We start from the raw sequence: 18,737 nt of genomic DNA on the forward strand, positions 1-18,737 counted from the left end.
CGCGTTCAGCTGACACACCTGCCCCGGCCGCCCGCTTTCAACACACTTGCCAAACTATCACCAGTGTCCGCAAAAGCCCCGCCCCATCCTGCAAAAACCCCGCCCCTCGCCGCCCGTCTGGACCGAAAGCACATGCGCGAGAGTGCGTCCCCGCCCTCGCCCCCTCTTCCGCGCGGACCCTGCCCGTCCCCGCTTGTCACCTCTCAGTAGTCGCTGCCGGTGGCGGGCACGCGGGTGCGCGGGTGCGAGCAGCGCAAGACCCCCTTTCCCCCGCCCCTCAGGCCGGGTCCGGGCTCGGTTTCCCCGCTCCCTCCGCCCCCCCACACCCCCGTCAGGTACGGGAAGGTCCAAGCCGTTGCCGGGTGCCCGAGGGACTTCGTGGCCCCCGCCGCCACGGGTCCTGATGGAGGCGCCGAATCTCTATCCAGTGAAGCTCTACGTGTACGACCTGTCCAAGGGTTTGGCCCGGCGGCTCAGCCCCATCATGCTGGGTGAGGGCGTTGGCGGAGGGTCGGAGGTGGGCGAGAGGGGGCCGGGCCGGCCGGCCGAGTGGAGAAGCCTGGCCACCGCTCAAGGGGAGATGCGGGGTCCAGAGAATGGAGAAAAGCCCAAATGGAAAAAGGAGTCTGAGGTTTGGCCCCTTAAGCCCCACTCTCCCGTCTTAATGTTTGAATCTAGGGAGAAAGGACGGAGGAGTCACGCCCTCCCTTGGCCCTTCAGAGCCCCTTCAGAGCCCCTTCAGCCGCGAGTTGTAAGCCGGCGCTGGAGCCCGGCGGGTCCCCTGCCTCGCTTGGGAGCCTCTACCTTCCTTTACTCAGTGCAGTACAGGGGAGGTGGGGATGCCTCCCACGCGGTGCCCAGAGTAGGAAAGGGACACTGCGGAGGAGATTCTTGGGTGGCCCTCCAAGAGCCTTCCTTCTGTACCAAAAAGAAACTGCAGTGTCTGGGGTAGGTGGGAAGAGAAAGCTAGCGCTGCGCGGGGGCCTTGCCTTTACCCCCAGATAGAGGTGAAGTCGGGTCTGCTGGAGCCCGAACAAGAGAATTCACCAAGTTCGACCTGACAATTATTGTTCTCAACAGTTTCTAAGTAAATTGCTATTGCCCTAAGAAAGCAATTCTGGGGGAGGACTGCATACGGTTGTCAGTCAGGATTAGTAAGGTAAGTTTTTCAGTTGTGCTCCATTAAACTACTTAACCGCTGGGAGAGAAAATCAGCTCTAGCTCAGTGTAGGTCAAACGTCGCTATAACCCAAATATCAAATGTCTTGTGTAACATAAAAATTGTCAGGTTTGTGATTTCAGGTGACAATGGGTACGAAAGGATTACAGAAATTAAAAACCAAACAACTTTGGCAAAATCCGTCTGAAGGGCTGCATTTTTTCCTGGCTTCTATGGAGACATTAGAGAATGTTTTAGTTCATCTTGATGAGATGAGGGCAGGGGTCAAGTAAGCAAGGCTACTTTTGAGGGCATCTTTTCAATGTCCTTGATTTTCCAATGTATCAGTGAGTTGAACTTACCTCCTAACCCTGAATGATTCCTGTATTTGGCTTCCAATGAGAATCCCCTAGGATACTTGTTAAAAATACAGATAACTTCATTTTCAACATACATTGTTACGTGGGAATAGAAAACACAAAATTAGAACAGTTCTTTTTAAATAGGGGACTGTTTAAAACAAAGGATTTATACATGCTTGCTTAGGTAAATATTTATCTGGAAGAATACATAAGAAATTGTAACAGTTGGTAGTTTATGGAAAGGGGAACTTGATGGACAGAGGACAGGAGTGGAAGAGAGGCTTTGCTATACACCTTTCGGTACCTTTGGAATTTGTTCTACACACATATATTATCTATTCAAAATAAGCACAGTTGTAAATATTTGGATTCTAGAGCCTCATTACACAAGTACTAAATAAGAATCTTCTGGGGTTTTGATTTTTAAATCTGTGTTTTTAATCTCAAATAATTGTTATATAACCAATTCATTACTGGACAAAAGTTTGGGCCTACAACACCAATTGTTAGAATGAGTAAGGCAAATCTGAAAGCAAAACTTACAAAGTCACTGTTGGGGAAGGTGCTAGTCACTAATACATTACATCAGTCAAGTTTTAACTAAACTTGGAATGGAGCCATCTGGTTAGTTTCATCATAGTAAGGCATTACTTATTTTCCAGACCCATAAATAAACAACTCCCTCTTTACACTGGGAATTTTTTCTCTGTTATCTGATAAAAATTGATCTTAGTGGAAAGGGACCCTAGGAGTCATTGCTTCATGACTCATTCAACAGATATTTTTTGAGTGCTTGCTCTGTGCTAGTCCATGTATTACGCTTAACTTAGGATAATATATCAAACATAGATGTTTATTTGCCATCTTGGAGCTATTTAGTGGAGAGGATATTAAAAACAAATCAGTAAAATAATTACAAATTGTGGTAAGTGCTGGGCTGTGCAGGAGGCAAACTGGGTGCTGAGACAAAATAATGAGACCTTTTTTTATGGTATCATTAATATACAATCACATGAGCAACATTGTGGTTACTAGATTCCCGCCTTATTAAGTCCCTGTCGCACACCCAATTACAGTCACTATCCATCAGCATAGTAAGATGCTATAGAATCATTACTTGTCTTCTCTGTGCTATACTGCCTTCCCTGTGCCCCCCCTACATTATGTGTGCTAATCATAATGCCCCTTAATCCCCTTACCCCTCCCTTCCCCCCCACCCCCACATTCCCCAGGAATGATTGAGACTTGAACTCAAGATTAAAGATTAAGTTCCCTTTGGTAACTGTTAGTCCATTCCTGGTTTCTGTGAGTCTGCTGCTGTTCTGTTCCTTCAGTTTTTGCTTTGTTATTATACTCCACAGACAAGTGAAATCATTTGATACTTGTCTTTCTCCGCCTGGCTTACTTCTCTGAGCACAATACCCTCTAGCTCCATCCATGTTGTTGCAAATGGTAGGATTTGTTTTCTTATGGCTGAATAATATTCCATTGTGTATATGTACCACATCTTCTTTATCCATTCATCTACTGATGGACACTTAGGTTGCTTCCATTTCTTGGCTACTGTAAATAGTGCTGCAATAAACTTAGGGGTGCATCTGTCTTTTTTAATCTGGGCTCCTGCATTCTTAAGGTAAATTCCTAGGAGTGGAATTCCTGGGTCAAATGGTATTTCTATTTTTAATTTTTGAGGAACCTCCATACTGCTTTACACAGTGGGTGAACTAATTTACATTCCCACCAGCAGTGTAGGAGGGTTCCCCTTTCTCCACATCCTCGCCAGCATTTGTTATTGTTTGTCTTTTGGATGTTGGCTATCCTGACTGGTGCGAGGTGATACCTCACTGTGGTTTTAACTTGCATTTCTCTGATGATTAGCAATGTGGAGCATCTTTTCATGTGCCTGTTGGCCATCTGAATTTCTTCTTTGGAGAAGTGTCTGTTCAGATCCTCTGCCCATTTTTTAATTGGATTATTTGCTTTTTGTTTGTTGAGGCACATGAGCTCTTTATATATTTTGAGACCTACTTTTTATAAGGGTCTCAGGAGTGGCTACTTTTAAGTTGGGAATTTAAGGGTAAGGAAGAAGTAACCACACGAAGGTAGTGAGGAAGGTACAGTGTTCCAGGCAGAAGGGGATAAGGCAGGAAAGAGCCTGGTCCTGGAACCGAAAGGCAGCCTTTGTGGAGTACAGTGGGTGAAGGGGAAAGTGCCGTAATGGAAGGCGGTGTGCTGGGCCAGCCAACCACCCCCTACCTGTTGCCTTTTAATAGATGTGAAATCCTAGAAGAACTCAGCCAAAAACGGGAGCGTCACCACATTAGCACATCTGATCACAATGGTATTTCTGAGAATATCACTTTGCCTGCAAATCTAATTCTCTCTTCTCTATCCCTTTTTCCCATATTGCTTTTATGCCTTTGCAAAAGTAATGAAAAAGCTACCAAAACTAATAGTCATTACTTCCTAGAGTAGTTAACTTAAGGAAAATGGGCATTGCCTTAGGGGTCATCCTGTGCAGACATCACAATCCTTAAAGTTGGGTATGTCCCAGTTCTGTTCATAGCCATATATTGATTTCCCATTCCTAAACATATTTGAACCTTTAAAAAATCAATTTGTTTCACAATTTTTGTGATGACTTCTAGAAGTGTAGTAAAGAGCTAGAATTTATCGAGAGCTTACCATGTACCAGACCGTTTTATCTCCTGAGTACTTTGCATGTGTTCAAATCCTCACCACAATTTTGTGAGCTAGGTTGTGTTATTACCTCCATTTTTCAGTTGAGAAACCTTGAGATATAGGGCATTAGGAAATTTGGCCCAGGTCACACAGCTGGTAAGTGACAGAGTTGGGTTATGAACACAGGCAGTCTGACTTTCACAAGTCATGTTCTCAATCATTTTGCTATACTACCTCTACTGTGTAATGTGTTCCCCTTAAATTTTTTCAAGTTTGTAAAGGCATCTTTGGCCCGAGTGTTTCAAATTTGGATGAGGAAAAAATCTAGGTTCGTGTGTATGTGACATTCATAATCATAAAATAATCATCCCTCATAGCCTTCATTTTCCCAAACTAAATTCACGTGACCTCATCAGTAGTACCCTCTTATTCTTGTTATGGTTCCTCTTTAGAAAACCTCATCTAGCTCTGTCACAAGTCATGTTCAGACTGGATGAAGCCCAATGTAATTCCTTCTCCCCTGAAACGTATAGACTCCACAGCTTTACCCTATTCAGTTTTCAGTCTTCTAAAATTGTTTCCACGAAGGTATTACTGTTCCAAAGTCCTTCACTCATCATGAAAATGTTCCCAGAACTATCCTTAGTGTTGCAGTTGAGCAGACAGCCTGATTGCACCTCTTTTTTATAGTTACCATTTGCCTAAGATAATTAGCTATTATAATAGTTATTCAGTTCCTCATAATAATTTTAGCTGCTCTTTAAATTTCTTAACCTCTTTCCGTAATAAAGTACCTAGAGATAAATGCAGAGGTGTTTTTTTTTTTAATTGTGTTAAGAAATACTTTTGTTGATTGATTGTTGAAGTTTTGTGTGCATGCATGTATCCTGGGATCACATTTATTTTCCCTTATAAGCCTATCCCAAAATTGCTCTCAGCTTTAAAGACTTAGGGATATAGAATATAGATATGTATTTTTTGGCAGAATTCAATCTAATCAATATTTGATATTTTACTCTATGCTTAGTTCCTTGTTTAATTCTATAATGCAAAGAGTAATTAAAGACATGAATTCTATCCTTCAGGAGTTATTTCACTAAAAATAATGTAGGTCCACATGCAACATTAGATAACAGCATAAAAGAGAATAAGACTAGATGCCAAAATGAGTGAGTGTTGTGTAATTACTTTAGGCCTTGAAAGAAGGGAGAGGCTGTGGTGGGCAAGATGTGTCAGAAAGACTAAAGCAAGAGACTTAAGATGCTAGAGGGCAGGACTCTGTATCATGCCTCTGTGTGTCCCCAGCAGCTAGCCAGAGCTCATTCTCGTAAATACTGAATATAGGAATGATTGAGACTTGAACTCAAGCTTAAAGATTAACTAGGATTTTTTTAAATCTGAGGGATTTTTTGTTTTAATGCCATCTATTATGCTTTGTTTTAGATTTTTATTGTTCATTGTGCAAACTATTCTATATCCACCCAGTGAATCAATTTAGTAATCATGCAGTCTCTTCATGGCAAAATGCAAACATGGCTTACAAGGCTCTTGGTGACCCTTCTGCTTTGCTCCCCACCCTCACCTGTCTTCACATGCTGAACACTACTTGACAGGTGCCTCTCTTAGATGCACTCCACAAGGGAATTAAGCCCTAACAGAAATTATTTGAGTGACTGTTTTCTCATTTCTCCCAATAGATACGTTGGGTTCTCTCACAGAGCCCCAGTACGGAAGGGCTTGCTGTATACCCTAATAGGAGTGACCCTGGGCAGGTTGTCGTTACCTCTAGTCTTTTCAGAGACTGTGCCCTCTGCCAGGGATACTTTCTTTGCCCAACTCTTGGCCTCGCTAACTTCTGCTCATCCTTGAGGTCTCAACTAAAACGTTACTTCCTCTAGGAAACTTGCTGTGACCCCCACTTCCCACTCTTGGCCATTGTCCCTTTTATGTGCTGGTAACACCCTGTACTCTGGTTCAGAAGAGCATTCATCATTCTATTTTGTAATTGCGCCCTCCTCCAACTGGCCTGGAAGCTCCCCTCAGGCAAGAACTCTTGACTATATCCCTAGAGTCTAGCCCAGTGCTTTGCATTCAGTAAATACAAAAGGTGAAAGGTATCTGTATGTTGTAGACCTACCCCAATGCATTACTACAGGCCTGACTAATAAAAAAACAAGCAGTGATTAAAAGGGAACTCTCAGTACTGAAGAAAAGAACTCAAATCATCTTTATACCAGGAAAAAATCCTGTTCTGGCTCCAAGGAATCCTAGCACTAGAGTATCAGGGAGCTTTAAATCTACCTTTTTTGAGGATTAAAATTCTGTTTTTAATAACGTAGTGTATTTTGAGTTGGTGATAACCTTTCTCTGCCTAGAGGAGGGGCAAGCCTCACTGCCACAGGCATTTTTTTACAATATTGGCAGAGAGGCCTACTTCTGGTATATAAATGTTTCCTTTTCCCTTTTCCCACTAGGATTCCATTTTTATCCAGTGGTCCCAGAGAAGAGTAAGCTGATTTTTAAAGTTAACATTAACCCCTTCACATTGCTAGCAATCTGGCAACTGACCAAGCTGACCGGCAGATTAAAACACTGACAATTAAAAACACTTTTTCACTGGTGTGAGGAATTTGGGCAGTGAGCTGGGGCTTCATTTGATTTATACCAATGAGCTAATGCTGCCTGCATAAAGGCCCCTGCTGCCCCATCTCCATCAGCCACTCTATGCTTATTGACAGACATTTATTTAGCACCAGCAGTATTCCAGGTGCTGATCTTGAGCATGTCCTACAACCAGCACATATGCCTATGTGCACAAGCTGCATCCATCGTAACTGATGAGGAGGTAGGTGGAGTATTTTCTCCTTGGGTTTAATATACTCTACTGTTACAATCAGTGGAAGGCTGACTAATGCAAACCTCACTCTACATTCTTTGTTAGGCATGATGAAAAACTGTCCAGGCACTATGTTGTATACTTGAAACCAATAAAATATTGTATGCCAGCTGTACTTCAATTTAAAAAAATCAGTGCATTGGATGTGCCAGCAAGCTTGGAGACATGCAGCCCCTGACCTATCCACTCTCCCACCTTGCTGAGGAAAAATCCCAGTGGGAAGATAATCTGTTCTACCCACTGAGCTTAATTCATGTTCCAAAATAGCTTTGAGCCCTAATTTAGTCTCAACCTCCACTTGCCTACTCCCACCCCTAGTCTGGCCCCCCAAAATTTTAAATCAGTTCAGTCCTACTTCCCAATACCTGTCACCCTGTGGAGACCACCACCCTTGTTCTTTTCCTCCCAAGAGCAGGCCACTGAGCGGCCACCCTTACATTTCCACCTGAGCTACTTCAAGAGGTACATTGTCATATTGTGTTTTTTTTCTTGTTATGCCCAATAAACCTGTGTCCTTATTTACCTGTTTGTAAAATGACGTTAATAAACATTTGCCCTACTCTGCCATGTAAAGATGTGAGAATAGGATAACTTTGAAGCACTTTAAGAAAGGATGTAAATACACTCAGTCCATTTGATGGTGCTTGTCCTAAATGGGTTACCCCTTCCCTTTGGCATCCAGTCTATTTCTGTGGAATTTCAGCTCAGTTTGGACAAGAGTGGAGCCTGCCCCACAGTCTCTAAGGGGCCACCCCAGAAACCCTAGGCCAGAATCCCTCTGTCCTTTTGTGATCTTGTGGGCCAAAATCTCTTAATGAAAAGCAGACTGGTCTCTAACTGGAATAGAGAGAGAATTCTGATACGTTTCATTTTCCTTATTATTTCACTTAGCCTAGCAACACTAACAGTATAGAATGAAATGTTTATATGTAAAACAGACACAGCATTTCATGTTAATTTGCTAGATGCTGCAATCTGTTCTTACATCTTACCCACCAATCCTGAAGTAGAATTTATTTTATCTTTTGGAGGTTTCTGCCCTTTTCTTCAAGGCCATTATACCTAATATAGTCTCTATTCATCAAACTTCTGTGTACTCCACACTGTGGTGTTTTATCTGCATTTCCATTTCTGGTCACAGCTCTGTATTGATCAACTGAGGCTCAGAGGTTGAGTAAACCTGCCTAAGACCCGCTGCTAGGAAGGCAGAAAAGCAGGGTCTGCACCTGGTCTTACACTTAATGTCTCTGATGGCACCATGCTGAGCCATCAAGGTGTAACCATGGAGGGGCCATCGTTTCTTTTGTCTCTTCTAGGAGAGAAAATTAGATTATCTTTAAAAAAGTGTTCTTAAAGAAGCAAGATATTTATTTCATTTATTTCCTAGGTAAATTCCATAGTTCACCTAGGAAAGGAAATAGTATACTTTAGGCAAAGGGAGAAGTGCAAGCCTATCACTTCTCCTTCCTCACAGTGCTTAGGGTTTCATCCTTTAGAAAGTCTCAGGGCAAACACTGAAAGTAAAATTTACCAATCAGTGAATAGTTAATGTGAAATTATAATCAAAGGTGAGTGAGCGATGTTTGATAACTCTGTCACGTCTTTACTTCCTCCTCATCCTTGGCACTGTTACGTAGTACCTCCCATGGACCGTTGCAGAGACCTGCTTGCTCTAGTCTGCTGTCTCTGCTCTCTTTGCCCCAATTTATCTTCTATACCTCTCGTCATCTTTTAAAAACATGAATCTGATCAAGGCACCCTACTAACACCCTTCAAAGCCCCAGTGTAGAACAGCCTTCTGTCCAGGCTTCTCCCTCTTTGATGGCACCCTTGCTGGCCACGTTTCCTCTTACTATCCCTGCACCCTTTGCTCTACCCTGCAAGACCTTCATCTTTTTCTTAACTGTGCATTTGCACATACTCTTTCTTCTGGCAGAAACATCCACAGGTTGGAACACCCCTACTTGTTCACAGGTTGAATTACAGTTTATGAAGGTAGTTCTTTATTATATGTAGCATCTTACTTTCACCACTCTTATAGAGCCTATCAACATTGTGTTTTAGTTAGTTATGTGTGTGTCTCTTTCCATTTGAATTTGGGCTCCTTGAAAGCGGCACAGTGATCTGTTCCTATTTGCATTTCCTTACCTAACATCATTTCTGGCATAAAAAGGTACAGAATACATTTACATTGACTATTCAAATGGATACTATTTGCAAAGTTTTGCTCTGTCATTTGGTGAAGGACTTTGGCTCACATATGCTCAATGAAGAAGAGGGTAACAGTTTTTCTATACTACTGTTTTACTATCGTCTCTGTAGATGAGACAAATAAGTTAAAACAGGCAAAGTTGACCCCAAAGAACAAAGAAAAGCAGGCATAAAATTGGTACATCTATATCAGTGTTTTTATCTTGCATTCTGATGAAGGATTCTGATCACTTTTCAACTTATTTAGCGTGGCATACCTGTATCACGACCTAAGGAGGAGAACTGAATTCCTACAAAGTCCCCAAAGAGGTTTTTAATGGGATACTCTGGGTTTGAGTGATGTTCTGCATTGACTCAGGCTGGGAGGCCATTGAGTCTAGTCCCAAGAGGCTAAATCTCTTCTTTTCTCCACAGGGAAACAACTGGAAGGCATCTGGTAAGTTGGGTGGGACTCCTTACATTGACTGGTATATGAAACACAGCAGTACCTGTGCATTTCAGGGTCCCGTCTGTGGCTTCCATCCTGAAATGTAGCTCTGTGTATCAGAAATCTAGTGGTTCTCAAAGGTTATTTTGTCCCCCTGACACTCCTCCAGCTGGGGACATTTGGCAGTGTCTAGAGACATTTTTGTGAGTGGGTGGAGGCCAGGGATGCTGCTATAAACATCCTAAACTGCACAGGACAGCCCTTTGCAACAAAAAGTTATCCAGCCAAAAATGGCAGTTGTGTGGAGGTAAGAAACCCTGACCTAAAGAAAGGCAGAATGATATGCCCATCCTTGACCAAGCTTTCTAACTAAGAAGTTTCCAGGGCCCACAGGTCTGTCTTAAAGCACATCTAATTTGGTCTCTCAGTACTGGAACCCACCCCCATCAGACAACAGGTGGTGGCTGAACTCTCAGCTCCTTTTATGAGGAAACCACAGGTCAGTATTCCGTCTGGCCTCCTAGAGCCTGCTGACATTTGGGTTGACCAGAATGACCCTTTGCTTTGTTTGCCTCAAACCAAGCCATATAAGCATCTTCACCTGGAACCAGGGCCGCACTTAACATCATCTGGTCCTTCCCTCTACTGCTCCTGTTAGCTTAGAAAGCCTGGGCACACACCTTGGTCTGCAGAGCTTTATTTCATTGATTGATCTGTCAAATCAGGGTGAATCTCTAGGGACTCCCCTCTGCTCACATGAGCTACAGCAGTGGTTCTCAGCCAGGGTCAATTCTGCACCCAGGAGACACTTGATAATGTCTAGAGACATGTTTCGTTGTCAAAACTGAAGGGGATGCTACTGGCATCTAGTGGGTGGATGATGCCAAAGTGAGACACCCTGATCCATGGCATTTGTCTAACCTTGTTTGATTAGTTTCATAAGGCTGTTAGCCTTATAAGTCATATCCTTGGGGCAGAACTTATTCTCACGATGTGATGTTTGCTTTTCTCAGGCCAGTTTTAAGTTTTCTGGCTTATCCTGTTTCTTCTCTATTTTTCAGGCACACATCCATAGTTGTGCACAAGGATGAGTTCTTCTTTGGCAGTGGCGGTATCTCCAGCTGTCCCCCAGTGAGTGTCCTCCCCCACACCCTGTCCTGAAGTCTCGGGTTCCTAGGGGTTCCTATAGACCAGGAACCACTCTGTGTTCTGGCTTCTAGCCCAGTGTATGGAGGCCTGTGGCATAGTTCTTAACCATCTTAAGAGTCAGTTCAAGAAAACCCTTCTTAGGTCCTCCAGCCAATTGCCCTCCTCCATAGCACGTGGGCTCCTGTGTGTCACGCTGAGCATGGTATGGTAAACTAGGCTGAGTGCAGGCTCCTTGTGAGCTGAGACTGTGTCTGACTCTTCTGTCCAGCTCAGTGCCTGGCCCAGAGTGTGCACTCAGCCAGTGTTAAGCTGAACAGAACAACAAGGGCTCAGAGGGAACAGGAGTTGCCCCGTTACATGGCCAGTAAGTGATACCAGTAATACAAGTCAGGTCTCTCTGCCTCTAAAGCCCAAAGATATTTTGCTCTTTTCCAAAAACTGCCTCTCTGAGCTATGCAGGGGTTGTCACAGGAGGTGCTGTAGCAAAGACCAACAACCCTTCGTTTTGATTCTCATTCTTATTTCCTTCTCTCATAGGCCCCCGCCAACAAATCCTTCATTAAGCACACTCAGGCCCACCTTGTAAATGTACCATATCTCAGCCTCTCTCTCTTCATCTCTTCCCACTTCCCCAGAGCTTCCACCGGAATCCGGGCCACCTCACGTCTAGCCCAGTCCACAGCACACCTACCCTTCCTCCTCAGTCACTTCTCCACCCAGGAGGCAACAGGCTCTTTTCAAAATGAAAATCTGATCATGGCATTCCCCTGCTTGTCAGAACTTTCCCGTTGCTCTTGGGATAAAAACCAGGGTGCTCAGCATGGCTCCAAGGCCCTGTGGGGTCCGGTCTGGGTCTCCCTCCCAGACGGAGTCGTTTCAGGTTTGTGCTTCGCCACCACTCTCTCTCTCCTCATTCCTTGAACACACCTGCCGTTGAAACCTGACCTCTGACTTCAGCCCACCTGCCTAACACCTGGTTATGCCTTTCCTCCTCCAGATTTGAGTTCAGTGTCACTTTCTCAGGAAAGCCTTCCCTGAGCCTTCAACCTGGGAGTATCCCCTGCCTTATGTACTGACAGCAGTCTGTGCTTTCCCAGCAAGAGCCTCATCACAGCTCATAATTATACATTGGTTTATGGGACTTTTTTGTCTGCCATCCCTGCTAGACTATAAGCTCCATGCAGGCAAGAATCTCATCTGTTTGTCCACATTGTACCCCCCATCCTAGCATAAGGCCCAGCACATAGTAAGTTCTCAATACATGTTTGTTTTTTTAAGTGAATAGTAGGGAGTCAAATAGTGACCTCTTAGTCTCTTGCAACTCAGACTAATGGTTCTCTGACTACCATAATTATTCTGCTTACGATGCTTTCCCCAGTGCCTAGAACAATGGTAGGCACATAGTAGGTGCTCAGGAGCTACTAAATGAAACAATGATCTTTTCAGGGAGCTGTGCTCTGGGGTCCTCTCCCTTGCTGTCCAGCATATTCCCAGCTCTGTCCTCCTCAGATCCTGGTCTTCCCACTTAGCTGGTTTCCCCACTAGGCCTCAGTCTCTCCTTTAGTCTGTAATGCTTGAGAGTTTTATGTACGACTTTCAGGGACCATTAACTCCCTCACCTGGGAAACCCTGTCACCATCATTAGATAAGCATTACAGACCAAAAAAGAACTGAGTTGGGGGAGTATTTGCCAACCTACCAGATTCTTCAAAGTCCTTCACATTTTCCCAGTGTTATAAGAGATTTCAAGTGTGTCACAAGAAAAATTGGCTGTGTACACTATGAATATAGATATAGAGAGATGGCCTGTCAAGGGTGTGGTGTGTGGTCTTGTTCCGCCCTCATGGAGCAGGTGTGTTGGGGATAAGGGGAGACCTCAGATTCTGGGTTTCTATCTTTTTATCACCCAGATGAGGTAGACAACGCCAGGGGTCTGACCCACAAAGTCTCAATTTCCCAGGGCCCCATCGGAAATAAGCCTGATTTCTTAGCCATGGTGCCAGCACATGGCAATGGAAAGTTTCCGGGAAGCTCAAAGCCATTATAGCCCTGACACAAGGAGGAAATAACACTTTGTCTGCCCTCGGCGCTCTGAAAGTTAACCGTTGTTGGAACAGAGCATTTGTGGTCTTCAGTGGGAAGCCACCTCAAAAAATTCAATGGAGATGGTGATTTAATAACTTTCTTGGGGCTGGCTCTTTTAGGGAGGGACATTGCTTGGGCCCCCAGACTCTGTGGTTGATGTGGGGAGCACAGAAGTCACAGAAGAAATCTTCCTGGAGTACCTGTCCTCCCTGGGGGAGTCCCTGTTCCGGTGAGTGGGGACAGGGGTGGGGGTTAGTTGTATCTGTCTCCCCCACTAGGTAACTGGCCCCCAATAGCAGCCACCAGGTCATATTCCCCAGCACACTCATACAAGGTCTGGCACAGTACTTGGTGAGTAAATACGGAGAGAAGGCGGTTGTGCCACAAAAAGAGCTCTCATTGCCCTGGGGCAGATACTCCATCCCAGCATACCTTCTGCTGAAACTCTGAGGAAAGTAAGGGCTAGTTACTCCTGATTAAAATCAGCTGCTGCTATTTCAGCACATGCTGCTCGTAGCCCATACTGGCCAAGTATCGAAAACAGGGTTCATGGAGGGGTTGGGCTGAAATACAAACTTGAGCAGATTTTCTCTTAAAAAAGGTTTAGTCAGTTTTAAAAAGTGTTAACCTCTAGCCCTAGAGCTCTGCTTTTGTGAATGTAAAGATTCTCCTGAAACAGTAAAGGAGCCATTATTTTTATTTCATCCTTCGCTTACAAATCTGTTTTTAGTGGTCCAGAGTGGCAAATCAAACAGCCCTTCTGGAGGATAAGAGAGGGAAATCACAGTCCTCAGGTCAGCCGTGCCCACCATTCTGGGTCCGGGTTTGTTATTTCGTACACACGCTTGCTGGCTCTCTCACCTGTTCTTCAAACCTTCTCACACTGCACAGAGGTGAGGCCTACAACCTCTTTGAACACAACTGTAACACCTTCAGCAACGAAGTGGCACAGTTCCTAACAGGGCGGAAGATCCCTTCCTACATCACTGACCTTCCCTCCGAAGTTCTCTCCACGTAAGTGGCCCCCGTCTCTGCCCCGCCTTTGAAATCCCCATGTACAGTCAGTGTGGCTCCTCTGGCCCCCATCTGCCCTCCCCTGGTGGCAGCAGATCCTCCTGAGTCAGGTGGGCCCTGGCAGGATGGCAGCTTCTGACTCTCCCCTCTCGTCTCTTACTGTGCTCATCTATCTGTGTTGCCTTCACGCTCCTTGGAGTCAGACCAGCTCTGCCCTGGCCTGAGTGCAACTGGGAACTTAGAAAACCACTTGACGCTGGCTTTGGTATTTGTACAGAATCCTGGTAGCTGTCTTGCCCATTGCACATGAAGCATGCCATGCCTCAAGTACCCATTAAAAATGTAGTTTAAGATAGACAAGCAGACAGTAGATCAGAGACATTAATAGGGTGACTTGTTCTGTGACTGTTATTTCTTAGTCTCTCTCCCCCATACTGTGACCTCTTTGAGACCCTCAAAGACAACTTCCCACATGCCCTCGTCCCTTGCAGCACACAGTCAGCCCTTGGTAGATGTTTTCTCTGTGCAGAACACTGTGCAGACCCCCACCCCCACCCCCAGTGTCATCCATGCTTTGTGTGCCATTATCCAGGCAGTGTCCCTGAAAGGACGGCACATACCCAAAGCCATCACACTCCTCCCTCCCTTTGCTGTTGATTGTGTTCAGGCAGCCTCTGTCCACTCCAGGACCACGTCCATTTGCTAACTCTGTTTCTCCTAACTGGGGCCTGTCCAGCAGGGATCCTGGAAGGTTTAGTAGGTTTAGCAAGGTGAGCTGTTTTTCACACCTGGGGCGGAACCCCTCAGGAAAAACCTGCATAGCCAACAAGACTAGTGTGTCAAACTGGTAAGGAGAGCTCCATCTCCCAGCCGTGGTGCCTTCCTGCTCCTTGATGGGCATGTTAAACCTCACAGCCTCGCTGAAGGATCTAGGTTATGAGGCCCTGAGCAATGCTGAATAGCTGCAATGTTCTTGCTGTTAGCGGATGGGTGGAGTTCCTATACTTGTTCTGAATTCGGGTCAATATTTCTTGGTTTCATCTATTTATGCTTTGGAATACTTCATTCCCTTTGAACTTGGGGACAGTTTTCAAAAATGAAAGTGTCCATGACAGAAAAAGAAAGCCAGTACTGAGATGTGTTGTGGGCAACCTGATGTAAGGTTGCAGTAATCCTGGAAAGTATCAAACAAGGGTATTTGCAGGGGTTTCCCTGCTAAGCTACTTTGAGAGCAAACTGGGAGCCCTTTAGAGAGTGGCATTAACACCTGGCAACTGTATTTGTCATTTTTCCTGAATGTTCCCTGTATTCCTCTGCTCCCTAGAAGACCTCAGTTCCTGGAGGAATCCAGTCGTGTGCCATCCTCAGTCTTGACTTTATCTTTTTCATATTCATTTTCTTTTGCCTCAGCTTCCTCACATAAACTTTATTTTTATCTTCTCGTACCATGAGAATTGAAGGTACAAGTACAAAAAGTAAAGAAAGTTCTAGTTGCCTGTATGTAGACAGCCTGTCAAACCACAGCTAACCAAGATCTAGATTGAAAGGTAATAAGGAGGTAGCATCTCCGGAAGCGGGGGACCCCAGGAGTAAAGCTGCAGGGCAGGCTATTTGGAGATCACCATCTCTGCGAAAAGCGAAAAACGTGTGAGGTAAGTGGGAATGCCAGGTGAAGTAAAGGTGTCCTTCCTCCTGCTGGGTGTGCAGGTGCACCTGCGGGCACCCCCCCCCCCGCCGAGAGCCCACCCCGACTCCGGGTCTCTTTTCTCCACAGGCCCTTTGGACAGGCCCTGCGGCCCCTCCTGGACTCCATCCAGATCCAGCCTCCTGGCGGGGGCGCTGTGGGCCGGCCCAGCAGCCAGAGCTAACAGGACCGCATGGCACCGCCCTGCCTCTCCAGGGCTTTTCCTTTTTAAACAAAACAAGAAGCCCTACAGATTTCTATTTTATAATTTTACACCAGAGCTAACAACCAGGGGACGGCTTTTTAAATATCCCAGGGAAGGAGATTATCAGGCTGCACTGGAAACAGACTATGTAGGACTATGCTGCTAAGAAACAGAACAAAATGCCATCCCTTCTGATAGTATTTTACTAATTTATTAAGGCTGTCTTGTGTGTGAGTTCACTTTTGACACTACTTCCTAAGCATCCTCCACACTGGAGAAAGGGATGGGGTTGGTTTAAGCAGAAAGCAAGAGGCACTGTTTGGGGAAGCCTCATCTTAGAGAGAACACCCATGCTTTACCCAGGTTGCCACCACCTGTAGAACCCAGGTGAGTTTTACATCCACGGCCCAGAAGCAGGTACTCTCTCGCGTTAAATGAACCACAGGATTCGGTGCATGTGGGGCCAGTTTCAGGATGACTAACCCAACCTAAGTGAACTCTGTAGCCACACTCTCCCTCCCCTAACCCAAGCAAGGCCATGGGGCCAGAGCTGGAGCAACTAGAAGCCTCAGGATTAAGGGAGAGTGACAGCAAGTGTCAGGCCAGAGTAAACAGGATAAAGCCATTCCTCCCTCCACCTACACTGATTGCCAATCCTCTGACCTCAGTTTTGGAGAAGCTGCCTTGCTGCCTACAAGCTGCTTTTCCTCGGCATAGCTGACCTTTCTTAATTGATAAAGGTTTGAGCTGGAGTGGCTGAGACCCAGGCCTTTTGTCTGTAAGTGATAATGTAGATTATTTGCAGTCACTGTACCCACCCCACCCAGACCAATATGCAGTATTTGGCTAGGGACCAAGGGAAGATGATTCTCTGCTCACAGAAAATATCCCTGATATAGAAAGAATCAAGGTGGCAAAATTTAGAGCTGTTTCTGATAGGGATTTTTACATTATCCTGAATGTGTTTTGAAGGCACGTGTTATTTCCTTTGCCATTCTGACTTAAAGGAAGCATGATTGAGGGCATGAGTGGGCATTCTAATAAGCTGCTGCTAGGAGCTTATAGGCAGGGAATGGTCTGGAAGTTTCTTATCTTCCAGATTCCCCTTCTTCATGTGAGCCTCCCTTAAATTAGTATTTTGCGGAAGTGATTGTGGAGGACGACTTAGAGCTGCCAGGTAGCTGAGTCGTAGTCCTGGCATCTTTGGGCGCCTCCTGCCATGGCTTCTGCCACTTCTTAGACTTGAAACACGTTCTCCTTTCTGGGGTCTGGCCTCGAGCAGATGCCTTTCCTCTCCAAAAAGCTTCTGCTCATCTCTGGCCTCCTCTCCTATCTCTGCTGTTAGCCATGGCAATTGGCATTATCCATGTCTCAGCTTTAGGAGAAGACATTATTCTGCCTTAGTGTTTGCCTGTGACCCAACAGGGGCATGTCTGTGATGACCAGCTATGATGTCAAGTGACATTTTGGAACTTTTAAGATTGGAGGCCAAACCAATGAGCAGTTTAATTCTCCTCAAGACCCACTGGTTTGCCATCTAGCATTTGTTTAAGGTTATTTAATGTTGACCTACCAGCAGAATAAGACCCATGAAGAATGGGTTCCAGGCTGGGTTTCTTCTGGGAGGCCACCACGCGGCTTGTCACCCAGGTTTCTCTCCTTTCCCAGCTTGCCTTGCCCAGCCCTCCTGGCTCCTGCTACAGAGCTCTCAGCTCTATCAGAGGGTGCTAGGTATCACAAGCTCCTCTTCCCTCTCCTCCCCCACATCCAGACACTTGCTGTCTCTCCTCCCACCTATCACCTCCAGACCCAGGGCTGTACTGAGAAGTTAGCCTAAGTGGCTCCCCTGAGAACTCTGAGTCACTCGGCTCATTGACAGTGCCCCCTCCTGCCCAGCAGCCATCTGTGCCAATGCCTGTGTCCTGGGGATTGGGGAGAAATGGAGGGATCAGTAAGCAGTCTTCACAGAGTTCTGCAGGCAGGCAAGTTCTCCCTAACCAGCCAAGTCCCACTGTCACTCACCTTGAAGCCTGGGCCAGGCTAGGATCCCCAACCCCACCCTCGCATTTCTCTGTCTATTCCAGAACCTCAGGAGCACGCTCACTGTGACCAGCTAGCTCCACGCAGGTGTGCGCAGGCCAGTGGAGTGTGAAATGAGCCGTGTGTGTGATTGTGCCGCACCGCGGACACCTCTACAGAGGCCCTTTGGTTTAAAGGGACAAGGAAGGAGGAGGGATGAGTCCTCCACCTCCCAGAAATAAAACTTGTACCTTTGAGATTGCTTTTTGCCCTCGAAGTCCAACTAATAACTGTGTCTAGTACAGAGGTGTTTGCTGGTTTTCTTTGGTGTTTTTCTAATGCAATAAACTCATTTCTGCCTGCTGCATCTGTGTCATGCTTGAAGGTCTGGGTATACGTCCAACATGAAGCAACTCCAGGCTGCTTCTCAGTCTGCCTCCCTCTGAACTTAACATTGCTGCCTCTGGATATTCTGCCTTTGCTTGGTTATTAGCCTTGTGGGTAAGAAGTAACAATAGCAGGGGAGAATATATGACTTTCACTGTTGATTTGTAAAGATGGGGAAAGGGCCTAGAGAGAGTACTTCTTGCCTAGGGTCACCTTGCAGCTGGTAGTGGAGTAAGGCTCCAAGGCCTGCCCTGGTGGCCTCACCTTCTGAGATTGGGTCCTGGAGAACTTAGCCATTGGGGGATGTCTGAACCCACCAAGACGTGGTCATTTCCTGTTTTGGTTTGGCTATCTGCTGGGTCTATGACCCCAAGGATCTCTCCCCACCTTGCTACCATGACCTCACTGAACAGGTGTTGGGGTGGGTGGCCAGCTCTCTGAATGCCTCCTGGTAACA

At 45.7% G+C, this 18,737-nt stretch overlaps 1 protein-coding gene across 2 annotated transcripts; it reads left to right on the top strand.

Moving 5' to 3' along the window:
* Positions 1-117: 117 nt before the first annotated feature.
* On the top strand, positions 118-18,260 carry DESI1 (desumoylating isopeptidase 1). Of its 2 annotated transcripts, none has more exons than XM_036931397.2 (6): positions 118-491; positions 9,725-9,746; positions 10,799-10,868; positions 13,091-13,200; positions 13,863-13,985; positions 15,760-18,260. In XM_036931397.2, the coding sequence occupies exons 1-6, from the start codon at positions 404-406 to the stop codon at positions 15,851-15,853; spliced, it is 507 nt and encodes a 168-aa protein (XP_036787292.1). In that variant the 5' UTR covers positions 118-403; the 3' UTR covers positions 15,854-18,260. The 2 variants fall into 2 exon arrangements, with proteins under 2 accessions (XP_036787292.1, XP_036787294.1); XM_036931399.2 differs by having other exon boundaries at positions 17,959-18,260.
* Positions 18,261-18,737: the final 477 nt, after the last annotated feature.

Source organism: Manis pentadactyla, chromosome 10 (genome assembly GCF_030020395.1).
Source record: "Manis pentadactyla isolate mManPen7 chromosome 10, mManPen7.hap1, whole genome shotgun sequence".
In the NCBI taxonomy this organism is placed as follows: domain Eukaryota; kingdom Metazoa; phylum Chordata; class Mammalia; order Pholidota; family Manidae; genus Manis; species Manis pentadactyla.

What these genes read in the sequence shown, in the direction of transcription:
- DESI1 (XM_036931397.2), top strand. Translation starts at nt 404, where the DNA reads ATGGAGGCGCCGAATCTCTATCCAGTGAAGCTCTACGTGTACGACCTG. An exon ending in GTATCTCCAGCTGTCCCCCA is followed by an intron (nt 10,869 to 13,090) that starts GTGAGTGTCCTC and finishes TGGCTCTTTTAG; the next exon opens with GGAGGGACATTGCTTGGGCC. An exon ending in CTGGGGGAGTCCCTGTTCCG is followed by an intron (nt 13,201 to 13,862) that starts GTGAGTGGGGAC and finishes CACACTGCACAG; the next exon opens with AGGTGAGGCCTACAACCTCT.